Consider the following 25,333-nt stretch of genomic DNA (forward strand, 5'->3'; position numbering starts at 1 on the left):
TCACAGCCTGCTTGCCTGCTTCACTAGCATACGTCAACTTTGCAGTCTGTCAACCCATTAACTGTAAACTTCAGAAATTGGCTCAACTTATTGTGACACACTGGAACAAAAACCTACAGATCAGCAGACTTGTGCAACCTTGCAAAATCATAAACCAGCAAAGCAGGATCTTCTGAAACAAAGAGGTTTTGGTGCCCAGTGCATCCCTTATTGTAGCATTGGTGCTGCTTCCCACCAGACTCGTTTCTTGTTCCTGTGGAAATTTTTTACAGCCCTCTTGCACCATCCTCCTTCCTCTACATGCAACGCTAAACCATAGCTGTGATACCTAGCTTGTAAAAGAGAATTGTAAGCAGTTGTGGATGCACAACTGCTTACAATACTCTCAAATGAACACTTCAGAACTTAGTTTCAGTGGTTGATTCTAACTGTGGAGAGTCTCCAGTGCATGCATAGAAAGTTTAAAGCACAAATGCCTAGCCATTTGCTTACAGCAACAATTCCAAAACTTGTATCACTGCTCAAATGGATGTTCCTTGACAGCACCTACAATTTTGAAATTTCTTCAACGCATTCCTCCCAACAAACACTCTAATTCTTAGTGTTTTATCTCAATATGCCAACACTTTGCAGAGGGTGGACACTTTTGTTCCTCAGAAACCATCAAGAACAACCCAAATCAGCACATATTTGATATAAAGAAGCCCAAAAGCTGAACTGCCACAGTTCAGTTGTGAAACTGTGAAATTTATCTGGCATGTTTATTTAGAGACTTTATTCCTACCTAGTTTCATTTTAGCATGTGTGATAGTTCTGACAACATGCACTGTTGAAAACCCCATAAGGCCTCCAAAGTGCATTAAAAAAAACTTTGTTGATTTCCCACACCTCCACTAACTCTTCGCATCTTTGCCCACACACCACGCTTGACATTCTCAACATTCCCTCCATGTTTCATTGCACTAGTTCCATTAGTTCACTCAATTCCAGTCGACATTTTATGTGGACATTCTCCACCACATATAATTGTACTAATAGTCTAGCAGTAAATTCGAGCATGTTCCAATTAGCTGTGGTGGTCCTTATAAAACCGGCATTAAATGCAAGTCTTATATGAAGGGTGCACTTAATGATCAACCACTGCTTGAAATATCTTTCAATAAATATGTTGCCTTGAATAAAAAATTTGGTAAAATATCTACAGTGATTGAGCTATCTATCACATAGTAGAGCATGAACAAGTTCATTGGTGATTTTCAGAGTGGTTCTGTTCTACTCGGTGGCAGTTGTATTAACTTAAACCTTTCACTGCTACTCTGGTGCACACCCTTGTACAGCCCCTGCCACTCCCGGTTACACTCGTTTTGTGTTTTCAGCACAATTCCTGCCTCTCCAGAAGCAACTCGTGCAAAAAATGGCATTGTGTACTTGTGCCATCTATGGAGAGGTCATCTAAACACACCAACACCTTGTAAGTTAAATTTCCAACAGTAAGTGGAACAAATGTCTTTGTGACCTGTCACAACAGGGCAGCCATGGCAAACCAGTGTGGTAGATCCGTCCAAACTTTGACAGGCAAAGAGATTTATGAATACTTGATAAATAGTGAATTGAAAAAACTGATGAAGAACCAGTTTCTATGTAGCATAAAATGTCCGGTGAGCCAACAAGAGAAAAAAAAAAAGGCCGGAAATGAGTGTCGGAAGGGCATTCATGGCCTTGACCAGTGTGGCATGTCCATCTGTCTGACAGACAAAGGAATTTGTTAACTATTCATAAATACTAACATTGGAGAAAACGGTCACAAAAAATCAACTTCTATGTGGCATAAATTGTCCACTGAGCCAGCACACGAAAAAAAAAAAAAGACGGGCTGTGTTGTGTGGCAGTCAGAAAATGCAGTTGAAGGGTGAAATGAAGCATCATGTACAAAGAGTGCAATCTGTGCTAGTAATGAATCCTTCAAGCTTAAATAGAATTCGATATAATGAAGTTGGTGAAATTGGCAATTTGCTTCATTATATGGAAATTTCGTTATACTGAAATTCCAACTGTCTTTACGCAAATAAGTACAGTCGCTGATGGATTTTCTTACCACAAAATGGACCGCAAAACTTTCCGAATTATCGCATAATCAGAAAAAGCAAATTTGAATGAAAAAAAATTAATTTGTTGAATTGGGAGTTGGCGACAAAACATACGGTTCCCTGCCGTGTCAATATGTTATCATCTGTAGTACGAAGTTAAGCCAACCACGGTTTCGCGTTGCTCCGCCCCCGCGACTGATAGCGTCGTGAATGCTTTGCCTGCCTCTCCCTTCAGCGAGTCGCCGAAACTCAAGATTGCGAATCTTCCAGTACTAAACGCATGGTAAGACAGTGCACACGATGCCATGCCATCTCGGCACGCCTACTATTTGCACACTCAACAGATTAGCTCCTGCTTTTATCTCTAAAGCAGTAGGTGTGGGCTGCGTATACGCTCGAAAAGGAGATGCGCGTCAACCTCCCCCACTTTCTCCCCCTCGCGCGCGCTTTCTCGTATTACCGCGAGCTCGCTGCCCTCCTGCCCTTTCTCCTTGCTTGCACATGAAGACAGCGCTCATCAAGCAGCCATCCTTCTTGTCTCACCCTTGCAAGCTTTCACTCGCACCAAAGTACACAGTGCATGAGGTGCGATAGGATCTTATTGAACTTAAGACTTTATACAGAACACGATGCTGCCTCCGCTTCGGCGGTCTCCCTTGGTCGCGTGGCGCATGAGTTTACAGGTGCGTTCGCAAGCAGCTACTTGTAATTCAACCGTTTGACCATCTGCGTCCCTCCGTAGAAGTTGTCATTTATTGTCTCGGTATTCCTTCATGGTGCCAGTGAAATTTCGCTATATGAAAAATGTGATTAAACACACTTCGTTATACTGAAGTTCTAAATACACGGTGTTCTATGGACAAAATGTTATAAAAAGCTATACTTCGTTATAGCGAGAATTTTGTTATAGCAAGGTTTAACTAATTGTTTATGAAAGTGCTCAAAAATGTACCCCCTGAATTGATTTTCATACACCTTTGCCATTCCGTGGGGCACCTTCTTTCCTGCAGAAGTTGATCTTGTACTCTATGCCTGTAGATTTGAATGTGTTAATGAACCAACTGGACAAAAGGCACCACTTGTTGGTCATATTTATAGATACTTTTCACGGTGATTTCGTGGGCTCCGCCATGTTTGATCATGTGGCGATGCGTCTATCGCTTTCCTCAGCTTCTTCCATGTTTACAATGGAAGCGCATGACACCTGGTGCGGCTCGGCAAACCTCTATTTCAGTGCATATTGTAGACGGTGACTGGGTGGACGATACAAAACTATGGCCACAGCTTCAGAGGACACGTAAGCACATTCTAAGCTCATTACACCTTGTCCAAACAGCAGGAGCCATTTACACAGTGCTTGTACTAAAGGCGGGGCTAGAAATGCATTCCAAGCTGTCCAAACTTTTCGCTTATGACTTGTGTGTTTTGCTTTTCGTTTTTTATTTGGCAAACACTTTCAAGCAGCGGCTTGTCTTGTTTCGGGCTCTGTAAAGTTCCTCGGTGTGGTTGCTATCCGATTGTTTTTCTTCCCAATCGCTCATGGGTGTGCTCAGTTGTGATAATTTGTTCTTTCTGCACACAAGGGCCAGAACATAGGTGTTCTGTACTTAGCAATAGCTCGTAGCGAAGATGTATCACTAGTCACCCGTTTACTCTGTGGGCCATCGCAAAATGATCGGCATCTAACATTCGTGTCTTATGGTGTAGTTGCCATCGCCCATGCTTCAGTGTTGATTCAAGTGTGCGCCCATTAACTTATTCTTGATACATTGGCCATAGAGTGGGTGAAAGCTTGTGAGTGAGTTGGGGTGGACGTGTGTAGATAACGATCGAGAAACTTGCTATGCCAGGACACGATGCTACTCCCTTTAAGTGGTACTCACTCTTGCTGATGTTCTGGGGTTGAAGCCTTTTCTTTGAAGGTCAGCGATACAACACTGGCAGATGTGTCAATTGTTTGTCCTCGAGGGAAGCCATACATCTTAAAGTACTGGCAACACAACAGTTAATGTATTTGGTCACACAGATTCATTCCATTCCTTAATATGCCAGTTACTATTGTTTCAGCCAGCTACTGCACACGTCTTCTCTCTAAAGCTCCACATTTTGCAGCATGAATGACACACAGTGTGTTAGCGAACACCCAGTTTCATTTTCGACAGGTGATTGCACAGTAGCAGGACAAAAGCAGTAATGGTTTTGTATTCGTGCACTTTCACCGAGGTAATGTGCAGTGTCGAAAGCACCATCTCGTTCCTCTAGAGCAAACTGTTCCACGAAAAATGGCAACAGGCCAAAAATGGGTACCTCTCTGTTCTTTTAAAATTGTTTGCATACCAAACGTTTGGTCATGAAAAGGTAACCATAAGTTGATGTGTGCATTCACCCATTTCTTTTGCAACATCTTGAAGTTTTGTTTTCATAATATGTTTCGGCGCGATTCCTTTAGCTGCTTATACTGAGTTTTTTTTTGTCCTGCAACAGATTTTTTTGAAGTTGCATCACACATACAGCACAAGTTGCCTGTTGGGGTGTATTACTGGAAGAGGCAGACATAACCTGCATGGATAAATTTAGATGCCCAGGTTACAAATTTAACACGTTCACTAATTCACTTTTTAATTATTCAGTTCAGAGCACATGTTGCAATTGCAAAATTGAAGGTGAGAAGTAGTTAAGTCAGAAGACTAGTAACGCTTTTGAGATATACACCCCCAAAATCTGCTAAAAATACGTTGGCGTTCCATTAAGATTGTCCCAAACCATTAGAGGGATGCCTTTGAGAAACAGCTGGAACACCAATGTATATCATAGAACATTTTAAGGATGAATTAATTGGTGCTAGTCTGATTTGCAACATGTGTCCTAATGTGCACAACTAAAAGGCTGATTCATGAATATTTTTCATTAGCTACCTGAGCAGAATTGACTCGCATTGACTATTTCAAAAGAAAGGTGACACATGACAAATGAACATGCCATTTATTGACCTTGACCTATTTAAACAATATTTCACCACACTGCAGCAATAGACTGCAGAGCAAATAAGTTAAACTAACGCCTATTGAAGTCTGCAGAAAAACAAACATTCTGCATGACAAGAACATTACATTAAAAGCAGGGAGAAGCATTCATTTATGCTCACAGCAGATAAAAATTACAGTGGATGCACAGTCTCATGTGTATCTTCCAAGCACCATAGCTCTTAGTAATGGGCCAACCTGAAAAATTAAGAGGAAACTTTGATCATGCAACTTTTTAATAATGCATACAAGTGTTAAGAGGTGGTTGAAACCCCTCCTGAAGAAAAATGTTTTGTGACATGCACAATATGCAAAACACAGTGAGACTTTAAACAAAGAGCATATTATGTTAAGTTAAAAAGTTACCTTTAGATGAAATATATCCATTTATTCCAATGTACCAAAGCCAAAAGAAAGATTATGCTAGTAACCCAGATTTTTGGCAGATATTATAGGTCTAAGCAACAGTAATAGTAATTGTTCCATTGTTACACTGCACTTCACCTCTGCTTTGCAGTACTAGCACAAGTTGTACCTCATGTCATACAGTAGAGGTCCCCAAACTGTATTCTAAGGAACCAAGTGGCTCGGCAAGCACTCCAATCTGGACAAAGCCTGTTATGCCAACTTTGCCTGTCCCATGGCCAAAAATTTATAGTCGAGCTGGTGGCACCACATCCTTGGGGCCAAGTTTCCATGGTGAAGGACCATGACAGCATTAGTGTTACGCTGATACCACTGTTGGTCACGTTGCTTAGTAGCACTGGCAAGACGGTAAAAGCTGTCGTGACTTTTTCCGTTTTAAGGGCTTGCAAGTTTGCTTGGCATGCCTGCTACAAATTCACTGCTGTTGGCCGACTAGGCGTGCAACTACTGAACACATAGACTGATTATATGGACACCCGATTTTCTGGACCTGCTCAACTATATTACAACTTTGCCGCATTACCATTATGTGTCCCTAGAACCAATTTGTGGCACCATACAGTATTTTACTCAACTTTAAAGATGCCATTTCATTGGCACAATATTTTTTGCCCTCCAAGTGCTATTTGGCAGTTAAGCCAAATCTTGGTTCAACTAGGCAGCTAGATATAACCGTGAGTAACTGACTTGCCACTAAGGGCAGCAAAACTTCTGTCAAAGTAAGACAGTTGAAATGGCATAGGCACACAGGAAGTTGCAAGTTTCCTATCCAACAATGAAGATGTGTAGGAATTCAACCTTCACCTGCTCAAAATGCGCACGAAACACAGCATGGCTTCAGGCATGAAGCGGGCCTCGGGTTGTGTCACAAAACTCGTAGAGAGTGGTATCGCAAACCAGAAGTATGTATGCCAGTCAGCCCTGTGCAGTGGTTATGACTGTTGCTTAAGGCTGGGCATGTGCTCCCAAATCGATTGTTCCTACCTTTTTCAATCTGCGCATTCTTGCAATCAACATAGGGCAAGCTTAGCCCTCTGCTGTTGCATCTCTACAAATGTAGTGTGTTGCTCGCTCTCTTCTGATATCTTATTCTGTCATGCTCAGCTTTTGGTGGCATAGTCACCATGTGGTCTCTGTCTAGTGCACCAGCCTCATCAGCCCCTACACAAAAATCTACAGCCGTCGTAATCTCCCCGTATGTTCCACTGTCGGAGTCTAGATATTTTTCGAGGAGCTGCACTAGCCTTATCAATGTGCGTGTCACTGGTGTGCGATACCACTTGATGTAACCATTGGGCCTGTAGCATGGCCCAAATCCACGCTGCACTTGGTGCAGGTTATGAAATATCGCATTTAAAAATCTCGCAATTAATTACTTGCTATACACTCTGTATACATGCTGGGGCCAGCGCATGCTGACAATTGGCATGGGTGGATACAGGCGATGTGGTACGACAAGATGCGACGGTTCAAATGGTGAGAGCTGTTGTGACTGAGTGCTCAAGGTAGCATAGTGAGCAAGGACAGCTGCCCGCAAGTCCTCGTAGAAGTCGGGGCTGGGGGGTGGCAGCCGGAGCCTGGAACCTTGATGATACGAAAGTGGCTTCCAGCTGGATGAACTGGATGTCCGGCATGTCAATGTAGAATTCCCAGATGCCCTACAACCTTGGGACATCTGCCAGACTGTGTGAGGCCACGTCACTCTCGCCTTGGTAGAGCCGGTGCATTGGCATGGCTAGGCTTGGCCGTCCGGTGTCGCCAATTTGTGGGAAGCATTGCAGATAGGTATCCACCGTAGCCACGATTTGTTTAGATTGGCCAGCCATGGTGCCATGGGATCTTGGAAGCAGCAGGTACCACGACTGCTGAGGTCAAGCGTGCTAGCATGTTCTATTCTCACGCTACATACATGAAAGCAATCTTCTTGTTCACCGGCTCTGGAGGCAATAGTCGTGCTGCTACAAACTAAAGCTCCATACCATGATTACTGGGTTGACAGATATGCATTAAAGGGCCCCTGAAATGGTTCGGACAAATTTTGCAGACGAGTGGGGTACAGCTAAAGTTAATCATTCGCACCATAATTTGTGTGAAGCGTCTCATATTAAGAGAGCTACAGACGATTACAAGTTACCCTCCTCCATAGTCATGCATTTCCTCCTTAACTCATTCGCCGAGTGATTGGGGCTAAGCTTCGCCTTCACTGGCTCTGCGTCATGATGACACCTCGTGTCGTCTACTTCCGGTTCTCCAGGAGCGAGCACGCGAAGCCCCTCTGCCAGCTGCTTGACAGTCGACCCCAAGAGAGAGAGCTATCGAAGCAGCGTGCGTTGCAAGCATTCTGTCGCAGCGCTGAATGTGTCTGGTATTCTGGTAACCACAGGTGAGCTGGGTGTTTCGATGGATGGCTGGAGGCATAAACTCAAGCTGACTTTAGCGTAGACGTACGTGAGCGGCCTGATCGGTCTGCACGGTCCAGCCACCCGTTGGCGCAGAGCTTAACCAGCCAAACAAAGTGCTAATATTGCTCTAACCAAGTGTAAAACATTTTAAACATTTACAAAAACAATGTGTTAACGATTACACCAGTAGCAAAGAAGAATACAATTTGTTACTGCTACTGTGTGTGGTTGAGCTCTGTGCCACCAGGTGGCTGCACCATGCAGACCATTCACATTTGCGCTTCTGCTCATCCCGTGAAACGGCACGGTCAAACGGCCAGGCCCTATCCCCTTGCGCTTACGTTTATCCGAATACTGGACTCACGAAATGCTATTGCGGTAGTAATCCTCCGGTTTCAAGTGACGGCTGTAAACACGCAAATCCTGGCACCGATCGGATAGCGGCAGTCTGATGTGCTGCAGACAGCACGCTTGTCTGCTGCCTTGCAGAGGGACACAATGTCGCAGCTTGACATATTGCCAGTCGCTACGTTTGCAGCCCACTACGCAACAAAGTCGAATCATGGTGCTCGTGAAAAGACCAAGACCGACTCTGACCGCGGAGCTCTTGTCAAAATGGAGCACATTGTAACGCAAGCAGACGACGATTGCTATGTGCCAGAAGCGCTTAAGTGTAGTGAGAAATTGTTTTGTGCATTCTCTTTCTGTTACTTTCTTTTTATAGAAACAAATGAACTAACATTCCAACTGTTACGAACAACATTTGTTCCGCATAAAGTTGGAAAAATTGCTGATGACGCGACCTGGGCAGCCAATCGGATAGTTCGCCCTACTAACTTCATCGGGGCAAGTGACGTCAAATGCGTAGGGATGGCTTAAAATTCAGCCGAGCGATGTGCTGCGATCAGCAGCGATGTACATTTTAAAACCTTATAATAAATTACACACTTTACGCAAAGCACTTAGATGCATCAATTAATGATCAAAAGGACCTACTCTAATGACTTGGCATGTTTGTACAAAATCGTCAAAATCGTTTCACGGTCCCTTTAAAGGAAACAATTTTTTTTTCTGTCCATACTTCTGTGAGATCACTATATTCTCAGCACAACTGTTATCTTATGGCAAGACTGACACGAGACCATACACAGGTCCTTTGTGCACCAAAAAACACTGCTTCCACACTGATTTTCATTACTCGTTCCCACCAGGAGCTTTGGCCCAGTCACACGAGCAAGAATTCCCCTTTATGGCAGTCACATTCACAGAAAACGCTTTTCCTAAGCTGGTCAATCTGTAACGGATTTCTGGCACCAGAAAAACTTGCTGCTCAATTCTGGCAAACATTTGGTAATTGCATTTGTCGAAGTGAGCTGGCACCTCACATCTCTTTTTCAACAAATGCAGCTGCCCTGAGAATTTGCTTGCGAGTAAAGAAATCAGCGATGCGATACCCATGCCTACCCAGATGAAATCTGGATTAAAATAGAGGAATGAGATTTCAAGCGCATGTGGAATTTTACTTGCCTTTACTAGTGCATCACAGAGAATGTGTTGTGTTACCTGTATTCAGTAAGTAGCTATTGCCTCATCTATCTGGTGTTCGTCGACGTAAGCAAGTGCCATAATGTGAAAAGCAGTCTGTGGCTCTTCAAATTTGATGAAAGTAAGAATGGAAGTATGGTCCTCTGGATGTATCTTAATAGGTACAGTTCTGTTGTTCTGAGTGGGTGCAGTTATGACCACAGTGTAGCTGCGAGTGTAATGGGCACAGTGCAATTATTTTTAAATATTCTGTGTTTGTCAGTGCAGTGTGAAATGAAAAAATATGATGGTGGCATTTCTAAAAGCTTGTCAGTTGCTGCCTACAATATGAAGGTGACTACATATAGCATACATTATTTCTCCCTCAAGGGGGGACATGGGTCCCAGATAAAAACAAACTTGTTATTGACTCTAGACAACTGAAAATTTCAGGAAACATTCAATCTTTTGTGCTGATTACAAATATGCAATTAGTTTTCTTCTAAGTCAATTGAAAACAAATTTCAATTATTTTTGTGTTATAAATTTGGGTGCAACTTGCAAGAAATGTACTACACCAAGGGAGCTGAAATTAAGCAGGCATGTTCCTGAATGTTCAAAGAGTAAAAGTTTGCATTTTATTGTTTATATCCATATTTTACCTGAATTTATAAAATTCTAAAGTTACAACTTTGCAAATGTGAATTTTTATTGGTGATTTCTTCAAGATTTTGAAATGTTGCAGTGTACGCTCATTGATCATGCACTAACCAATTTGCTGCTTCTGCCCAAGGCAGATGTCTTGAGTGTGCATATCGCGGATCAGTATCCTATATTTTTGTACTTCGATTACCCTTCTCGTGGTGTTCGCAGCATTTCTACATTCAACAAACCTGTTTTAGATAGAAATGGATTCACTGATGCTGTCAGAGCTATCGATTGGCCCTCGATAACTGTATTACTGACCTACAAAAGGCATTCTCGAAATTCTTGTCTTTGTTGTGCACACACTTTGATCTTAAGTCTCACAGAAGGAAATGCAAAAAAAAAATGGTAACAATAATAATATCTTCCTCACAAAGCCCCTCGTTGAATAATGGCATTGAAGGCAATGTGTGCACAGGAATATCTTTATAAAAACAACCAAAAAGTGACCTTTTAATATTTACCTACTTTCAGGTACAAAAATTCTGTAATTCTCTCAATGTTAAATGAAAGGAAGCCAAACGCCAGCACTATTATGAAATGAGAATTACTGAATGCAGATCAGATAATAGTAAAAAATGAAAAATTATGAGTGACTTCTTAAATAGCAAAGTAAAGGTTGATTATATATCTTTTATCAGGCATGAAGATAAGGTTTATAGTCATTTGAAAGAAATCGCATATGTCTTCAGTGGTTTCTTCTTCGATCAGTCTATAAACACATCACGTGTTTCGAGGCGTCCTCTCCTCATCTACCTCATTCATTTTTCATGTTACCATTTTTCAGTACCTGATGAGGTACTTCCTGTCATACAAATTTTGAAACCACAGATGCGGGGCTCGATGGCATGCAGCCTTACCATATAAAAATGATTGCTCATCTGATATCAGATGTTCTTTCTTTTTTAATAAACAATATATTCAAATTAGGCATTCCCCAAATGAGCCAAAACGAGGAAAGATTACTGTCATTTACAAAAAAAAAAAGGTGACTGTTCATTAATGACTAACTATCAGCCGATTTGCATTGTGCCATTCTTCAGTAAAGTAATAAAAAATTAGTGGTAATAAATTTAACACAATACCTATCAAAATTTGATGTTCTTTCTTCTTATCAGTTCGGATTTCTGCAGGGACATTCAACTGACCTTGCCTGAATCTTTTTAACTGATATTTTGAGGAAAATTATTGATTAAGGCAATTTTGCTGGCTCAGTGTTTCTCAACCTTACTAAAGCATTTGACACAATTGATCACATCATACTCTTTAAAAAAACTTGAATTCATTGGAATTTGTGGTCCTCCTCTGCTACTTTTTAAAAGAGTTATTTACATAACCGAATTCAAATTGTCGGCATGTCTGACGCAGTCTCGGACATTAAAAATACTAATTTAGGTGCACCACAAGGGTCCATTCTTGGCCCTCTTTTCTTTCTAATTTATAGAAATGATATGCCTAACTGTCTCAAATACTCGCACTGTATTCTATATGCCGGTGACTCAATGATATGTACTAACTTCTGCCAATTGCATTTCAGCACTGGTAACTGAACTCTGACATTGCAAATATTCATGAATGGTGCAATAAAAATCAATTGCAAATAAACCCTATAAAATCAAAATTCCTTGTTTTCAGCTCTGGCCAATGTATAATAAATAGTATACCTCCTGCATTAATTGGACATCAAATTACTGCGAGTCGTCATGCCACATACTTGGGAGTCAAATTGACTGCAATCTCAAATTCCATCTTCATGTTGCATGTGTAAAAATAAAAATGGCTTACGGCATGTGAATCCTCGTCGGAGCACGTTCCCATTACAACCCTAACACACTATTGTCGCTCTATTATGCATCAACTATGCTGTGGCATCTACGGGAAACACATATAACACTCATATCAGATGTAATAACACACTCACTGTATCTCAGATAAAGCCCATTATGCTTAAGGGCACAGGCTGGGGTAACTTGGTTTACATTTTTCTTTTAACCCCAACATATTATATGTATCTCAGATAATTAACTATAATTTGATTACAAGGCGCCAAATAAAACAACGGACGAAGGAAGGAGACACGAGACAACCACGTAGGCGCTATTTATTTATTATTTATTTATTTGGCGCCTTCGTTGTAATCATGCATGACCAACTCGCCCACCAGCACGTGCTCAGTAACTAATTTGGTCATCGTGTTTTATAAGCTCATAAGTAATCAGCTCCCAGTTGACCTAATTTCAGAATCATCTTTACTGAATGCTAACATTATGAGATTTGTATGTAACAAAAATTTTATCTCAGCCAAAGTGCGCACTAATTATGGCAAATTCACAGTGCATTTTCCTTGAATTTCATTGTGGAACTCTTTGGGTGTAGTTACAAAATAGTGTAACACCACATACAAATGTAAAAATGATCTTAAAATGTTTTTGATTAATTTGCTCCAATTGGTGCACATTTTTTAAATTGTTCTTGCTCACTGTGTATCATACTGTTTTCGAGAGTTCTTTTTAGTTTGGCACCATAGCTTATGTTCATGTATATTGCTCATATTATTATCATTTATTTTTTTTTGCAATCGATATGTCTTTGTATTGGAATAGATCTATGTGCCTTTTTTTTTCGTTATGCTTGTCATTTGCATGTAGTTCACATTTGATGTACATGTGTACATACTCGCACACTTGTCTCTTTTTTTACATGTCTTTTTCTTTAACTTTTTGTTTATTTTTGCTCAACTTATTCTCTTATACTTGTTTTAATTTTTGACCTGTATGTTAACCCTTTCAGGGTCAATGACATAAATATACGGCGCCGCAAACAAGTCCAAAATGGTAGATGCCATATATTTACGGCGCCGTCTGTATGTTTAAAAAGCACACCAATTTCCTAATTTTTTTTTTTCCTGGAATGTGCTGCCACTATGTGGGAATACAGGGAATTTTTTTCTCGCGCCTCCCTCTTTCAGTTTTCGTTGCATAGTTTGTTTTAGAGCTAGTTTGCTCCGGCGCGTCTATATACTACCGCTCGTGCATTGGGGCGCAGGCAGGCAGGCGGCGGTTTGGGTTTTGTTCCGCAGGCAGTTTCGCACTCTTGCGCTCGCAAAACTGATGGCTATCTGATGCTTCGAGTTGTTAACAAATTCAACTTCGCCCTTCTATCTGCTACTCGCGTGGTTAGCTCAGATGGTAGAGCGGCTGCCCCGGAAAGGCGGTGGTCCCGTGTTCGAGTCCCGAACCAGGATGAATTTTTCTTCAACTGTGAGGCTTTTCTTTCAAGGAACCCGTATGGGTTTCCTTTGTAGCAATTGCTACGATGAAGTGGATGTCTCATTTTCCCTTAACTGACGGCTATCTTATTACTAATCGCTCAAAGGGCAGCCGCCTGTTTCTCGCTCGTTTAGTGCTCACAGGGGTGAGCATAGGAAGGATGCCGCCGTGCATGCGTTTCATTTTTTTTTGGGGGGGGGGGGACTCGCGATATCTAATTGCCTCTGATTGGCAATTAGATGAAGATTAGAGGATGTTTGTCACACGTTTTGCTTTTTTGACGGGCATACAACCACATAGTTTCCTTGGGTGCACTCGCCTACGCAGTTCGATTAGGCTATGGACGTAAATATTAGTGTAAGAGCAGGAACATTTGAGACTTGCGAAATATTCTCGTGTGCACATATTCTAAGACTTGAACTATAATAATGCATCAAATTTTTAATTCTTATAAGCTTATTTCCTTTTTATTGTGATTATTCATGAATAAAGAGTACATATATACCAACGCAAAATATTTTTTTCTCACTTTATGGTCACCCTAGAAAAATTACGGTAAATTTTTTCTAAATAGGTCCCTCAGAAGAATTGGAATCTGCAATAAAAAGAATCGACCCTAGGCAGTCGCATATGGCGAAAAAAATCAACCCTGAAAGAGCTAATGTCATACTATTGCTTTATTTTGCAGCCATATTGTCATCCCTCTCACCACCTAACCTTGACTGGAGGTCCCAATACAGTCTTTGACTATGGGGCCTCCTTTTGTATTTCTTATCAATCCCATTCTGTAACCACTTTGAAGCAATAATAAATTTCACAAATTTCATTGACATGGCCTGTCTATGACAGACAATTTTGGAATGGTGAATGACAAAAAATGGGTATTTCAGCACTTTCGTGGTCAAAGCTGTGCATTTCATCGGACAAATACAGTGTTTTCTTCCTGAATAACATGCCATTTTGAGCTATTTTTCTGCCAGCAGGTGCGTGCTGATATGGGCATTAGAACAATAACAGAAATAAAAAATCAACTCTTTAGTGAATTTTTTGTCTCCAAGACCCATAGGCCCCTTAAGTGAAAAAATAAACATTTATTTTGATCTTGGTGATTTGCACCAGTCTTTGTGTGGTGACAATTGCACTAATCTGAAGTATTTTATTATTATTTCTTATGTATGGCTCATTACATATAGTTGACCATCACGATCACGAGTAAACACCGAGATGATACAATGATAGCACGAAAAACATGGGCCAGCGTCGTCTGTGGCTGTAGAAAAAATCTTAATAGCCAATTTTCATAGCTGCTGCAGCAGGTGGCTAAAAAATTTGAACTCTCCACTAAGAACAAAAGAGGAAGTCCTCACATGCATGAGTGACAACTTTAACAGTTAATGAGGCATAAGTGAGGGAGTCATACTTTCTGAAAGCCGGGGTGGTTCCTTAGAGCACAAAGTTTTGGGAAACCTTGCTGTACATAAGAATTTCCTACAGCAGAGCGAGCTACAATGAAATATAAGAAAAATCTGTATGCGACAGAGAAACTAAATTCGTTTACGCTTTACCAGAACAGCACATGTCGATAATACTGCTCTGCAATACGAAAGCTACTTATAATGAACCTGCCCATTGATAGGAATCCATTAGGTATATATATCCTGAAGATTATCATGAGTTGGCTGCTCAGAATGAAGCCAACATTCAAAACAGCATTCATATTAAGTTATTTTGCTCCAAACAAATCAAGGACGGTCTTTTGGGCACGCAGTCAAGACAGTCTTGGGCCCCTAACCAAAACCACCTCCACTGCAGCACATTTGCACAGGACCAAACAAGTTATCTAGGATCCATCATATTATGGGGCAACGCCTATGGTGAACTATGCTCCCACAACAAAAAAATTTGCTCTATAAGCAGAACCTAATTCATACACTTTGGGAAAAAACAGAAGAAAGAACTAACTGAGAAAAAAACACACAATCAGAAGTCACCAAAAAATCTGACATACCCAACTGTAGTTGACATCTATGTAATTAAAAATATTGAACAAATCATTGGCGCTCGTGACTCCAACACGTATTGTCATTATGGCAGCTTTGGCAAGCTAATGTTCGTGCTGCTCGAAATCGGCCTGGCTCAGCAGCTTCTTCCAGTGGGTCATTTTGGCAGAAAGCTTTGACTTGCCTGCCTACTTGGTGTGAATCACTGCAGCATGACAGGCCAACATGCGCTGAGCGAATAGGCCCCAAGTGACCTGAGGCGCACATTGTCGTCCTCCTATTGCACAATTCATAATTAAATTAACCCAACCAAACAGGCAATTCTGTCAAAATATTTAGCTTCCAAATAAGAATGATAGGTCGAATCTCGTTAATTCGAACACGGTTAATTCAAACTGACTCTGTGGTCCCGTCAAAGTTATGTGTATTCCAATTTCACCCTCCCTCAAATGGCAAGGTCGCCGTTTCTGCGTCGTGCTGTAATGCCCCAACCGCACTAGTGGCAAAATGCGCACTGCGAGAGGCTGAGCTGATTTTTCGTGGCTCACCACGGCGGCAAGCGAGACAAGCCGTGAGCGGAGGAGATCAATAAGAGTGGCCTACAGTGACGTATGCTCAGGAGGCTCTCACAGGAGGTCCTGCAAATGATTCAGTCCCTCCAGATGATTCAGTCCCTCCAGGGCTTCATTTTCGTGAGGAACCTTCCGCTGCACCACGTGGAGCAACTGGATGCCTTGGAGAAGGATGTCGACAAGCTTCGTGTAAAGCAAGTACGGCTGATGGACATGGAGTTTTCTTGTGCAAGCCATGAGAAGTACGTGGCGAGATACTTGTGGTAATCCTGCCCCAGCATTTCTCCTGTATTTCTCAAGCTGACAGGTTGCCGTGGCAACCTTTTCACATTTTTTTAAAGGCCTCTTTTGGGACCACCAAAGCGATGCCTCGGCGGAGCTTGAATGTCGCTTGCCACCCGTCACCCCTCTTTGCAGTTGTTATAGCAGTGCCATTCTTAACCCTTTCGCTGTAACGGACGTACCGGTACGTCATCGCGCTTCCCCCCACAGTGTCACTGACGTACCGGTACGTTCTCTATCGTGCGTTCAAAATTTCGTGCCTGAGCGCAAAGCTGGCGCTCCTGGATTGGCCACGCCATCTGTTGACTCTTTCTACGAGTTCGTATATTCGCCTCGACCTGTGTTAGTCCATGTATTGAAGAGTACGGTGCGACTGCCACTCCCCGCTTTCTCTTTGCTGAGTGGCGCGGTGGCTCCGCGTTCGCTGGATCATGCGTCGCGCGCGTGTGATTATGGGTTCAAGGGTTGTTCTGCCATCTCCGCTGGTTTGAACGTTTTTATTTTTCTTCTGTTGGTGTGCCTGCTACGGCGCGTCAAGTTCAGGCGCACGTGCCGTTGCCTCTCCAAAAAGAGTGACTCGATTGCTGCTTTCGCTCTCTCGCCGCACCCTCGCTTCCGACTTGCAGCAATAAACGGAAAGCCCTTCGAACTTTGTTTAGCCTTTTTCCATCTCCCTCTGTCTTCTTGATCACGCAACGCCGCATTTCTCTCCATTGTGCGGGCAACTGAAAGCGCATCCTCCCTGCGCGCGGTTACTTTCGGATGGCTCAGCGCGCGGGACCTTCGTCTGCTCATTGGAGCGGCAGCTCAATTCCGATTCAGAATACGAGCCGAGCTCGGATTCGGACTCGGACAGAGTTACATGCGAGGAACAGGGTTCCGCATCGTCAGATTCGGATGTTGAACGGATTTTATATTCAGGCTGATGATGATGATGATGCTTACTAACAACAGCTGCAAAACACTGAAATGTGCATATTGCATTGACTATGTTATTTGTATACCAATCATAATCAAAAATAAGTTGCTACGTTCATTCCCTGTTATGCTCGTTCCCTGAAACCAAGCCGACACTGGGGGTGCGTCACGGCCAGAAAGGTCCGACAGCGAAAGGGATAAAGGCCGACAGACACAGCTTGTTACACGCATCGGAGAGCGCAGGAAGCAGAGTTAAACATTTAAACGAGTGAACACAATCAGCAGCCTGATGGAGGAAGGTGGTGGAGAGGGGCACTGGCCTCCGCGCCATTCTAGTTTTCTCACAACAGCTCTGCCATCCCCCTACTTTAATTTTTTTTTTTTTCATGCGACCCAGTTATGACAATGGAATCTTCGTGGCACTTGAATACTGTAATAAGTGGGTTCGACTCTATAACGAATGCTTTTGGAAGGCCCATGCGCTTCATTAAAAAGCTATTTGATTGTGAATGGTTTCGAAATTATTGTGTACATTCCCGTACAAAACTTTCATTCAACGAATCAAATCTTTTCCCTTTGAGCTTAATACATGCACAGCATGTCTCACTGGTGGCATGGTTCTAAATTTCTCAGGTACTAACCTCATTGACATCCTTGAGTGCTTCAATCAGCATTTTTTCAATATTTCGCATGATTGCCATTTTTTGATGACCAACCAGGGGGTAGACAACTTTGTCTGCTGGTGCAGTCTGCAAGAGAGAGAGAGAGACATCAATGATAATGTTAAAACACACACACACATCATGGGCAAGTTGGAAAAGAATCATCAGAATGATACCAGTGCAAATCAATGCAAGCTTAGAGGAAGGCATTTAATCTAAGCGTATCAGTCGGTGCTGCCCTTTAATAAAGTTTGTGGTGATTTCCGAGACCTTGTCAATTGCTCCCCACGACAATCAACATGCAAGCACCGCCATGTGGCAATCAGGTCACGTGAAGCACTGCGCATCGTGGAGCACGCATGGTCAGGGCTTGATAAGTTAGCGGGACTTACGACCAAGACTGTGGCGGGCCAGTGCAGCAAGAGGGGGTTCGTGAGGCGTGTGCTGTGCTGAGGTGTAGGATAGCTGCTTGGGTGCTTGAACTATTGCTTTGAATATTTTTGCTGAGTGTATGTTATTTTGAAGTTTAGTTATTTAAAATTGTTCCTTTGTTGCAAGGCCTTTGTTGCTCGTGCTTAAGGCAAAGTACTGACTGGGGACTTCGAGCCAAAGTGAGGACGCTTTAGGTTCAAGTGAATGTTCACTGCTTTCTCATAAACAACGAAGCATATGGTGCTGCTCTACACAAATGTAGTAATAATAACGACAATACAGTATTCAATAGTGTTTTACATCCTAAGACTAGATATGCAATATGAGAGATGCTGTAAAGGCACAGATAAGTTTTGACCACCTAGGGTTCCTTCATGCACATTTAGATCAATGTATACAAGCGTATTTGCACGACGCCTCAATTGAAATATGGCCACATAACGAGAAACCTGTAACCACGTGCTCAACGCCACAACTCCATAGCCAATGAAATGTTTTAGTGGGTCTATGCAAGCAAATAACCAAGCATATGATACAGTAGAACCTCGTTCATACGTTTTGTAAAAAAATGAGAAAATATAAACAAACTGACAAAATGCACAATCTGAAGAAACTAAAAAAATTGACAGACTCAACTGTAGTTGACATCTCCATAATGCGAAACATTGCACAAATTATTGTGCACGAGGCATGAGACGCATGTCACGCTGGTGGGGCTTTGGCGGCCCGAGACATATTCTGTTGTTTTCACATTGTGTAGTAGTGTTTTAAGACAGCAACGGGAAACCAAAACGAAATTGGGCTGGTGGGCAACAATGGACGCCCCTGAAGTGAAACATGATGCTCACATAGCGCCGCCTGCAATAGGGAGCGGCGGCAGCGCATTTAGATTATTGCCTACTAAAGGAGAGCAGTACACAAGGAGGTCATATACTTAGACTTCTGGAGTGAAGGTGGCTCTCCAAAAGTGAAGCCAGTCACTACCATCTTGTTGGAGACAAGAAGCTCGAACCACCGTAGCGGCCGTTCCAGAATGCAGAGTATGTTCGTCATACTTATAGGTTGTGTGCTGTTGCAACAGCTTTTACCTGATTGTGGCATGCTTTCGGAGGGCTTTACAACACCTCAGTAGGTCATAGCTGCACCAGACGCGTAAAGATGACATCAAGCGTAATGTTTCACTTGTAACATAAGCTCTCGTCATCTGCTCAGGACCACTGTCATGCAAACGTTTGCTTGAGTTGGTGATGGTTAGGAAGGTGCTCACAAGTTTGCGTATGTCAATAATAAATTTACGCCTTATGTATACTCATTGGCACGTCACTGTGCGCGGTTTTTATGTCGCATGCATGGGCTACATGTTGGAAGTAGAGGATGGGATTTCGCTGCTGGCCTGCAGCGGTCTCGGGTTGTGCTCGAATACATGTGCTGTTAAAAAATTAAATTAAATTATGGGACTTTATGCGCCAAAACCACGACCTGATTATGAGGCATGCTGTAGTGGGGGACTCCAAAATAATTTCAACCACCAGGTGTTCTTAAACATGCACCTAAATCTATGTACACGGATGTCTTTGCATTTCGCCCCCATTGAAATGCGGTCACCATGGCCGGGATTTGATCCCGCGACCTCGTGCTTAGCAACGCAACACATAGCAACCATGGTGGGCTTACATGTGTGGTGTGCTTGTACGACGACATACTTTACTTGGTTTGTAATGTGTATGTTCTGCGCAGCACGTGTGTTTTAATAGAGAAACCAGCGAGACAGATGCATACACAGGATAACACGTGGTCAAGACGAGACCTGGACTTACAAGTGAAGAGTTGTAAGTTCGGTGCTCATTCTGACCACTTCTCTTGTGTACGTGTCTTTATGTTTCATAGGTTGTTCATTAACTTGCACCAACTCACCCAGCAAGAAATTCAATCGTTTTAAAAGCTTGGCTTGAACAGAAGAGCGCGAGCCCTATGAAAAGAATATTTCAGAATGCTATCTAAGGTTTTGGGTACACAACATCACTAAGAAAACTAAATGAGCAAATTCTGAAGAAAAAGCGTGAACACTACTTTCAAGATTGTAATATTTAAAGGTTATGAACACAGAACCTGAGTTACAAATTGATCTTGTATGTGAATATTTTGCATTGTAAAAGTTCAGGTGTCAAGTGGAAATGTTTTCTGCTGTGTAGCATTTCTGACTGATATGTTTCAGTTGTTGCGTGCGTTACAATAACACATTCTGGGCAAGATGAATGAGTGGCATAAATTTTTTTCAAGCACATACGAAATATAGGAGAAAGTCCACAGTGGAGTTCATGATGCAAACTCTAGCTTCAGCATATGAACATCAGGTTGTTCAGGATGCTAAGCACATATAGCCTGCAGTGCCTTGCGTAAACCAGCTCGTAATGACGTGTACTAGAATAAAGAGGAATTACCATATCTGCATGTAAATAATGCGACCATTAATGTAATGTGTGGGGGCTTTCCGTCTCTCAGAAACAGAAAAAATATATTATAAAATTTACCACGCAAACAGGAATTATTGCTATAGAAACAGGAAACAACGCTAGAAAGCGTATGGTCAGAGGGCTTTATTCATTGTTACTGCGAAGTACAGTCGCAAAATAATGTAAAATGGCGAGTGCTGACGTATTTATCATGTCAAGAAAAAGAAAAGCCGCATTATATTTGTGTAAATACGGTAATATAATATATAATATAACATAATATAATATAATATAATATAAGGCTGCCAGTTACATGAATGCCTTTTTGAAACTACCTGCAACAGATACAAAGTACAGTAGAACCCTGTTCATACATTTCCGGAAAAAACGCAAGAAAAAACGTACTAACCGGGAAAATGTACGATCCGAAGTAACTAAAAAAAAATTTACTCAACTGTTGTTGACATCTATGTAATGCGAAGTGTCATGTGGATCGTTGCGGCACGAGACACCGACGTGCATTGAACTGGTGGTGCTCTAGCGGCCCGAGATGCATTTTGTTTTCCTATTGTGTGGTGTTTTAACAGGGCGAAGGGAAACCGAAACGAAATAGAGCTGGTGGGCGACGCCGGATGCCGCCGAAGTGAAACGTGGTGCCCATATTAGGCAGCCAGCAGCTGGGAATGGTGGTGCGTTTGGATTATTGCCTACTAAAAGTGTGCAGTACGCTACTAATGGCACTACGCACCACGCATTCTAAAATAGATAGGTGAAGAAGCTTATCGCAATAGGTTTGGCGGCGATAACTGTGAATGTGGCGTGCGACGACCCGGACGGAGATTTGCTGCTACCAGAATAAGAAACTGTATGCGCCGTTGTTTTCATGTGAGACAGGCGGCTGTATACTGTTCTGGATTGCGCGCACCTCGCGCCTTTTTTTGTTCACATGGGATCTAGTGGCTGGAAAACATCTACGATCGTTGTCTGCAGCAGGGAATGACAGAGTGTTTTGGTTATCGCCTATTAAAAGTGTGCGCTATGCTTCTGACAGCACCATGCATTGTGAAACTGATAGGCGAAGATGCTTATCGCAATAGGATTGGTGGTGATAGCTGTGAATGCCACGTGCAATGACCCTTAAGGTTTGCTCGTACAGAAATGAGAAACTGAGTGCGTCGGAATTTTCACGTGAGACGGGCGGACGAGTACTGCGGTTAAGCTGCCGTGGCAGACAGCAATATACTGTTCTCGATCATGCGCGCCTCGCGCATTTTCTTGTTTACACGGGATCTAGCAGCCGGAAAATGTATCAGCCTGGTTGCCTGGCTCCAGTGTAAATAGCGTGTAAATAGCAACCCTCGTCTGTGTCTTTCCACACGTAACAATATGATCGCAGTTTGGCAACATACTGAACGTTGGTGTTGAAAAATTGTATTTTCCAGGAACATATGAACTGGTAAAAAATGAGCGTAACTCTATTTGGTCATTTCTCGTGTTCTCGATTGAAAACGTTGGCGCTTGGAAAACGTACGTAATGGGAAAGCATCAACGAGCTTCTACTGTATTTAGTACAGCTTCTCCTTATGTCAACAACCATGTCACTGCACTCACAAAAGATGAAATGGTGCAATGACACCATTTAGTCAAACATTAACAGATGGGAAGTGTGTATTGTCTTTGTGGAAGGTGTCTGATAATTTTTCGCATCAAATAGTGGGTAAACAGCGGTGAATGTCCATTAAGCACTCACATCACACAAGCTTAGTTTGTATGGTTGACTGTTCATAATTTAACCAAGCGAGTAAGTGTGATTGGCGAAGCGTCCCACCAACAGTTTTTCTCAATGCCTGTGGCAATAAATTGATGCAGGAGTATTTTTTTCTACAACAGCAACACACAACTGCAGACTGATGTATTTCTTAAAGGGGTTTTTATTTGTATTTTTCATTGCGGCAGCACAAATGTAGGTAGCGCTGCGTGTATACCGCAGCTGTCTATGCGGGAGCCATGCTTGTTTGCCTCTAGCAATATGGCCACTGCCGGCTTCACTCGCTCCCATAGGCAGCGGCTTTGACTGCCATTTCATAAGTATAAGTACGTATATAACCTCCTTGGCAGTACGCTACTAATGGCACTACAGCCTATGTGCTGTAACATATACAGGTGAAGATGCTTATCACAATCGGTATGGCGACGATAGCCGTGAATGTGGTGTGTGACAACCCGGGAGATTTGCAGGTACCGGAATAAAAAACTGAGTGTAAGCTGTGAGACGGGCGAACAACTATTGCCATGAAGCTGCCATGGTGGGCAGCTATATACCGTTCTCGATCGTGCATGCTTTGCGCATTTTCTTGTTTACATGAGATCTAGTGGCTGACAAACATATCATACGATCACAGTTTGGCGATGTATTGAACAGTGGTGGTGAAAACTCGTTTTCCGGGAACTTATGAACAGGCAAAATATAGGTGTAACTCTATGGGTCACTTTTTGTGACCAAGAAATTGTACCTAACAGGATCATATCAACGAGGTTCTGCTGTATTACTGACCCAGCAATAATGCAATGAAAGTAGAAAATATATTGTGGTGATGAGAAATACAAGCACACTAGATTGTTACAAGTAATTATTCAGCACATAATAAAAAGCTCTTTAGATTGTGGTGGATACCGCTGTCCTCTCTCCTACTTAGAAGCAGCTCTATGCATTGGGGATTTTATAGGAGGTAGAGCGCTATTCAAAAGGGCAGTTCATGCCCCTTTATTTGAATTGTACTTCTTTTTCAACAAAGGTGTACGGTAGACTTCCAGTAATTCAGATAAGGTGCCAGCCAGTGCCTATACATTTCTACAGCCCCAACCTTTCGTTATTTTGATTCTAAAATTGGCGTTTGTAGGTTAATTTGAACATGAGTCAGCATACACGCGGCTGAACCCTATGGTGAGCCCAATAGCGACCCCTTTAGTGGCAAATGTCTTGGTGGAGGTTAGGGGACAGTAAACATACGTCACCTCCTGTCCAAAACACCTATTTTTGGCATGCCCTATGAAGATTTACAAGTAATAAAAGTGGCTCACAATGCCCAATCATGGTATTTAACCGATTTTAACACACCTTTCTTTTTCTCCAAAAGATTGGGCCGAAGATTGATTGAACAATGCAATCAAATACGAAATCAAAACCACTGTGAATGCGCCAGTATCAAACTGCCTTGCGGCGTTTGTTTGTTTTACCGTACAACAAGGCTGCATCACGGCAAAGCGGACTTTAAAAAAAAAACAAAAACATGCAGTAAAACTAATTTTAGGAAACCAGCCGCCATTGTGCAACACATATTAAACCCTCTCCCATTTTTCCTGTAAAAAAATCGGGCGCATGTTAGATTTCTACTTTGTTTAGCAGCTCTAGTGTCATCTCTATGTTAATTTTCTACTTTGGACACATAGACAGCAGGTGAGCATTTGATTTGGGAGTGTGTTAGAATTGGGCAAATACACTCTACGCTCGTTACAACGGACTCGCGTACAACTGACTTTCGGATATAATGGACCATATTTCAACCTTAGATTATTCTACTTATTTTATTAATGCAACGAAGTTCGCTTTTAATGGACCGCGCTACAATGAACTATCAGCTACAGCGGATGAAATTAGCGGCAACTTTTTCAAAATCGGGCGTATAAAACATACTTTTGCCGTGTCGACATGGGCTGACAACTGACTTGCGAAAGTCAGCCGACGATCGCGGCTCAATATCACGCGTGAAAGAGAGGAAGGCGGGGCGGAAACTCGTCGTCTTCTCCCGCGTGCGAGTCACGAGGGGGGGGGGAAGCAAAGAGAGGGGGGTTCTATTCCGGCAGCTGCTGCTTATGGCGTGGCCGCTGTATCTCGAAAGCGATCTGCGATGTGGACAAAATGTGCCCAGTGCCGGCAGCTTCGTATGCGTTGTGCTTTCGACGTTTAGTTCACGTTGAAGTGAGAGACAGCATGAAGGTCACTTCACTCGCTGCTGCTGCCGCGCTTCCTCACTCCAACGTTTCGACAGCGACTTTTCACGGTCATCGAGCGAGATAAAACTAAAATCCTTACTTTGCATAGGTGTCTACTAATTTGCTATCGCAATCGATGCTTCGCCTTTCGAGAAAAAGTGCGACTTTTTTGTGTTTTTACTTTGGACATTCACATACACATACAAAATACACATTTTGAACTTCAAGTGAACAAATATTCGCTTAACAGTAACCAATATTGTCTTGGATGTTGCATATTCAGTTTCGTTATAGCAGTAGAATACTCAATAAAGAAAATCGTGCACATCCCATGCACTATGGGAATCAGTGTAAGTGAAACTTTGGTAAACCAGCAAGACGAAACCGCACATCTTGACAAGAGATGTGCAGTGGACTGTGGCAATCAACGTGCCACGGCGCCACTACCGATCACAGCATCTAAACCTTCAAACAGCATAAAGTTCTCACATGAGTGCACATGCAAACTGGCTCATGTATGTGCTTTAGAGCACTCGTGCTCTCGTTTGCACATACTTCAAGACATGGTGCATGTGCCAATAGTTT

The 25,333-nt window shown here is 42.5% G+C and overlaps 1 protein-coding gene across 3 annotated transcripts in view; it reads right to left on the reverse strand.

Annotated features, from left to right (window-relative positions):
- Positions 1 to 5,052: 5,052 nt before the first annotated feature.
- The window catches only part of LOC126545875 (hypoxia-inducible factor 1-alpha inhibitor-like), a 46,384-nt gene continuing 26,103 nt past the window's right edge, over positions 5,053 to 25,333 (reverse strand). For all 3 annotated transcript variants that reach the window (XM_050193901.3, XM_055062037.1, XM_055062038.2), the window contains exons 6-7: positions 17,850 to 17,957; positions 5,053 to 5,308 (exon numbers count right to left, since the gene is read on the reverse strand). In XM_050193901.3, the coding sequence (XP_050049858.1) occupies positions 5,264 to 5,308; positions 17,850 to 17,957 (153 nt within the window). In that variant the 3' untranslated portion in view covers positions 5,053 to 5,263. The remainder of the gene's footprint in view (positions 5,309 to 17,849; positions 17,958 to 25,333) is intronic.

Source organism: Dermacentor andersoni, chromosome 1, assembly GCF_023375885.2.
Source record: "Dermacentor andersoni chromosome 1, qqDerAnde1_hic_scaffold, whole genome shotgun sequence".
Classification (NCBI taxonomy): domain Eukaryota; kingdom Metazoa; phylum Arthropoda; class Arachnida; order Ixodida; family Ixodidae; genus Dermacentor; species Dermacentor andersoni.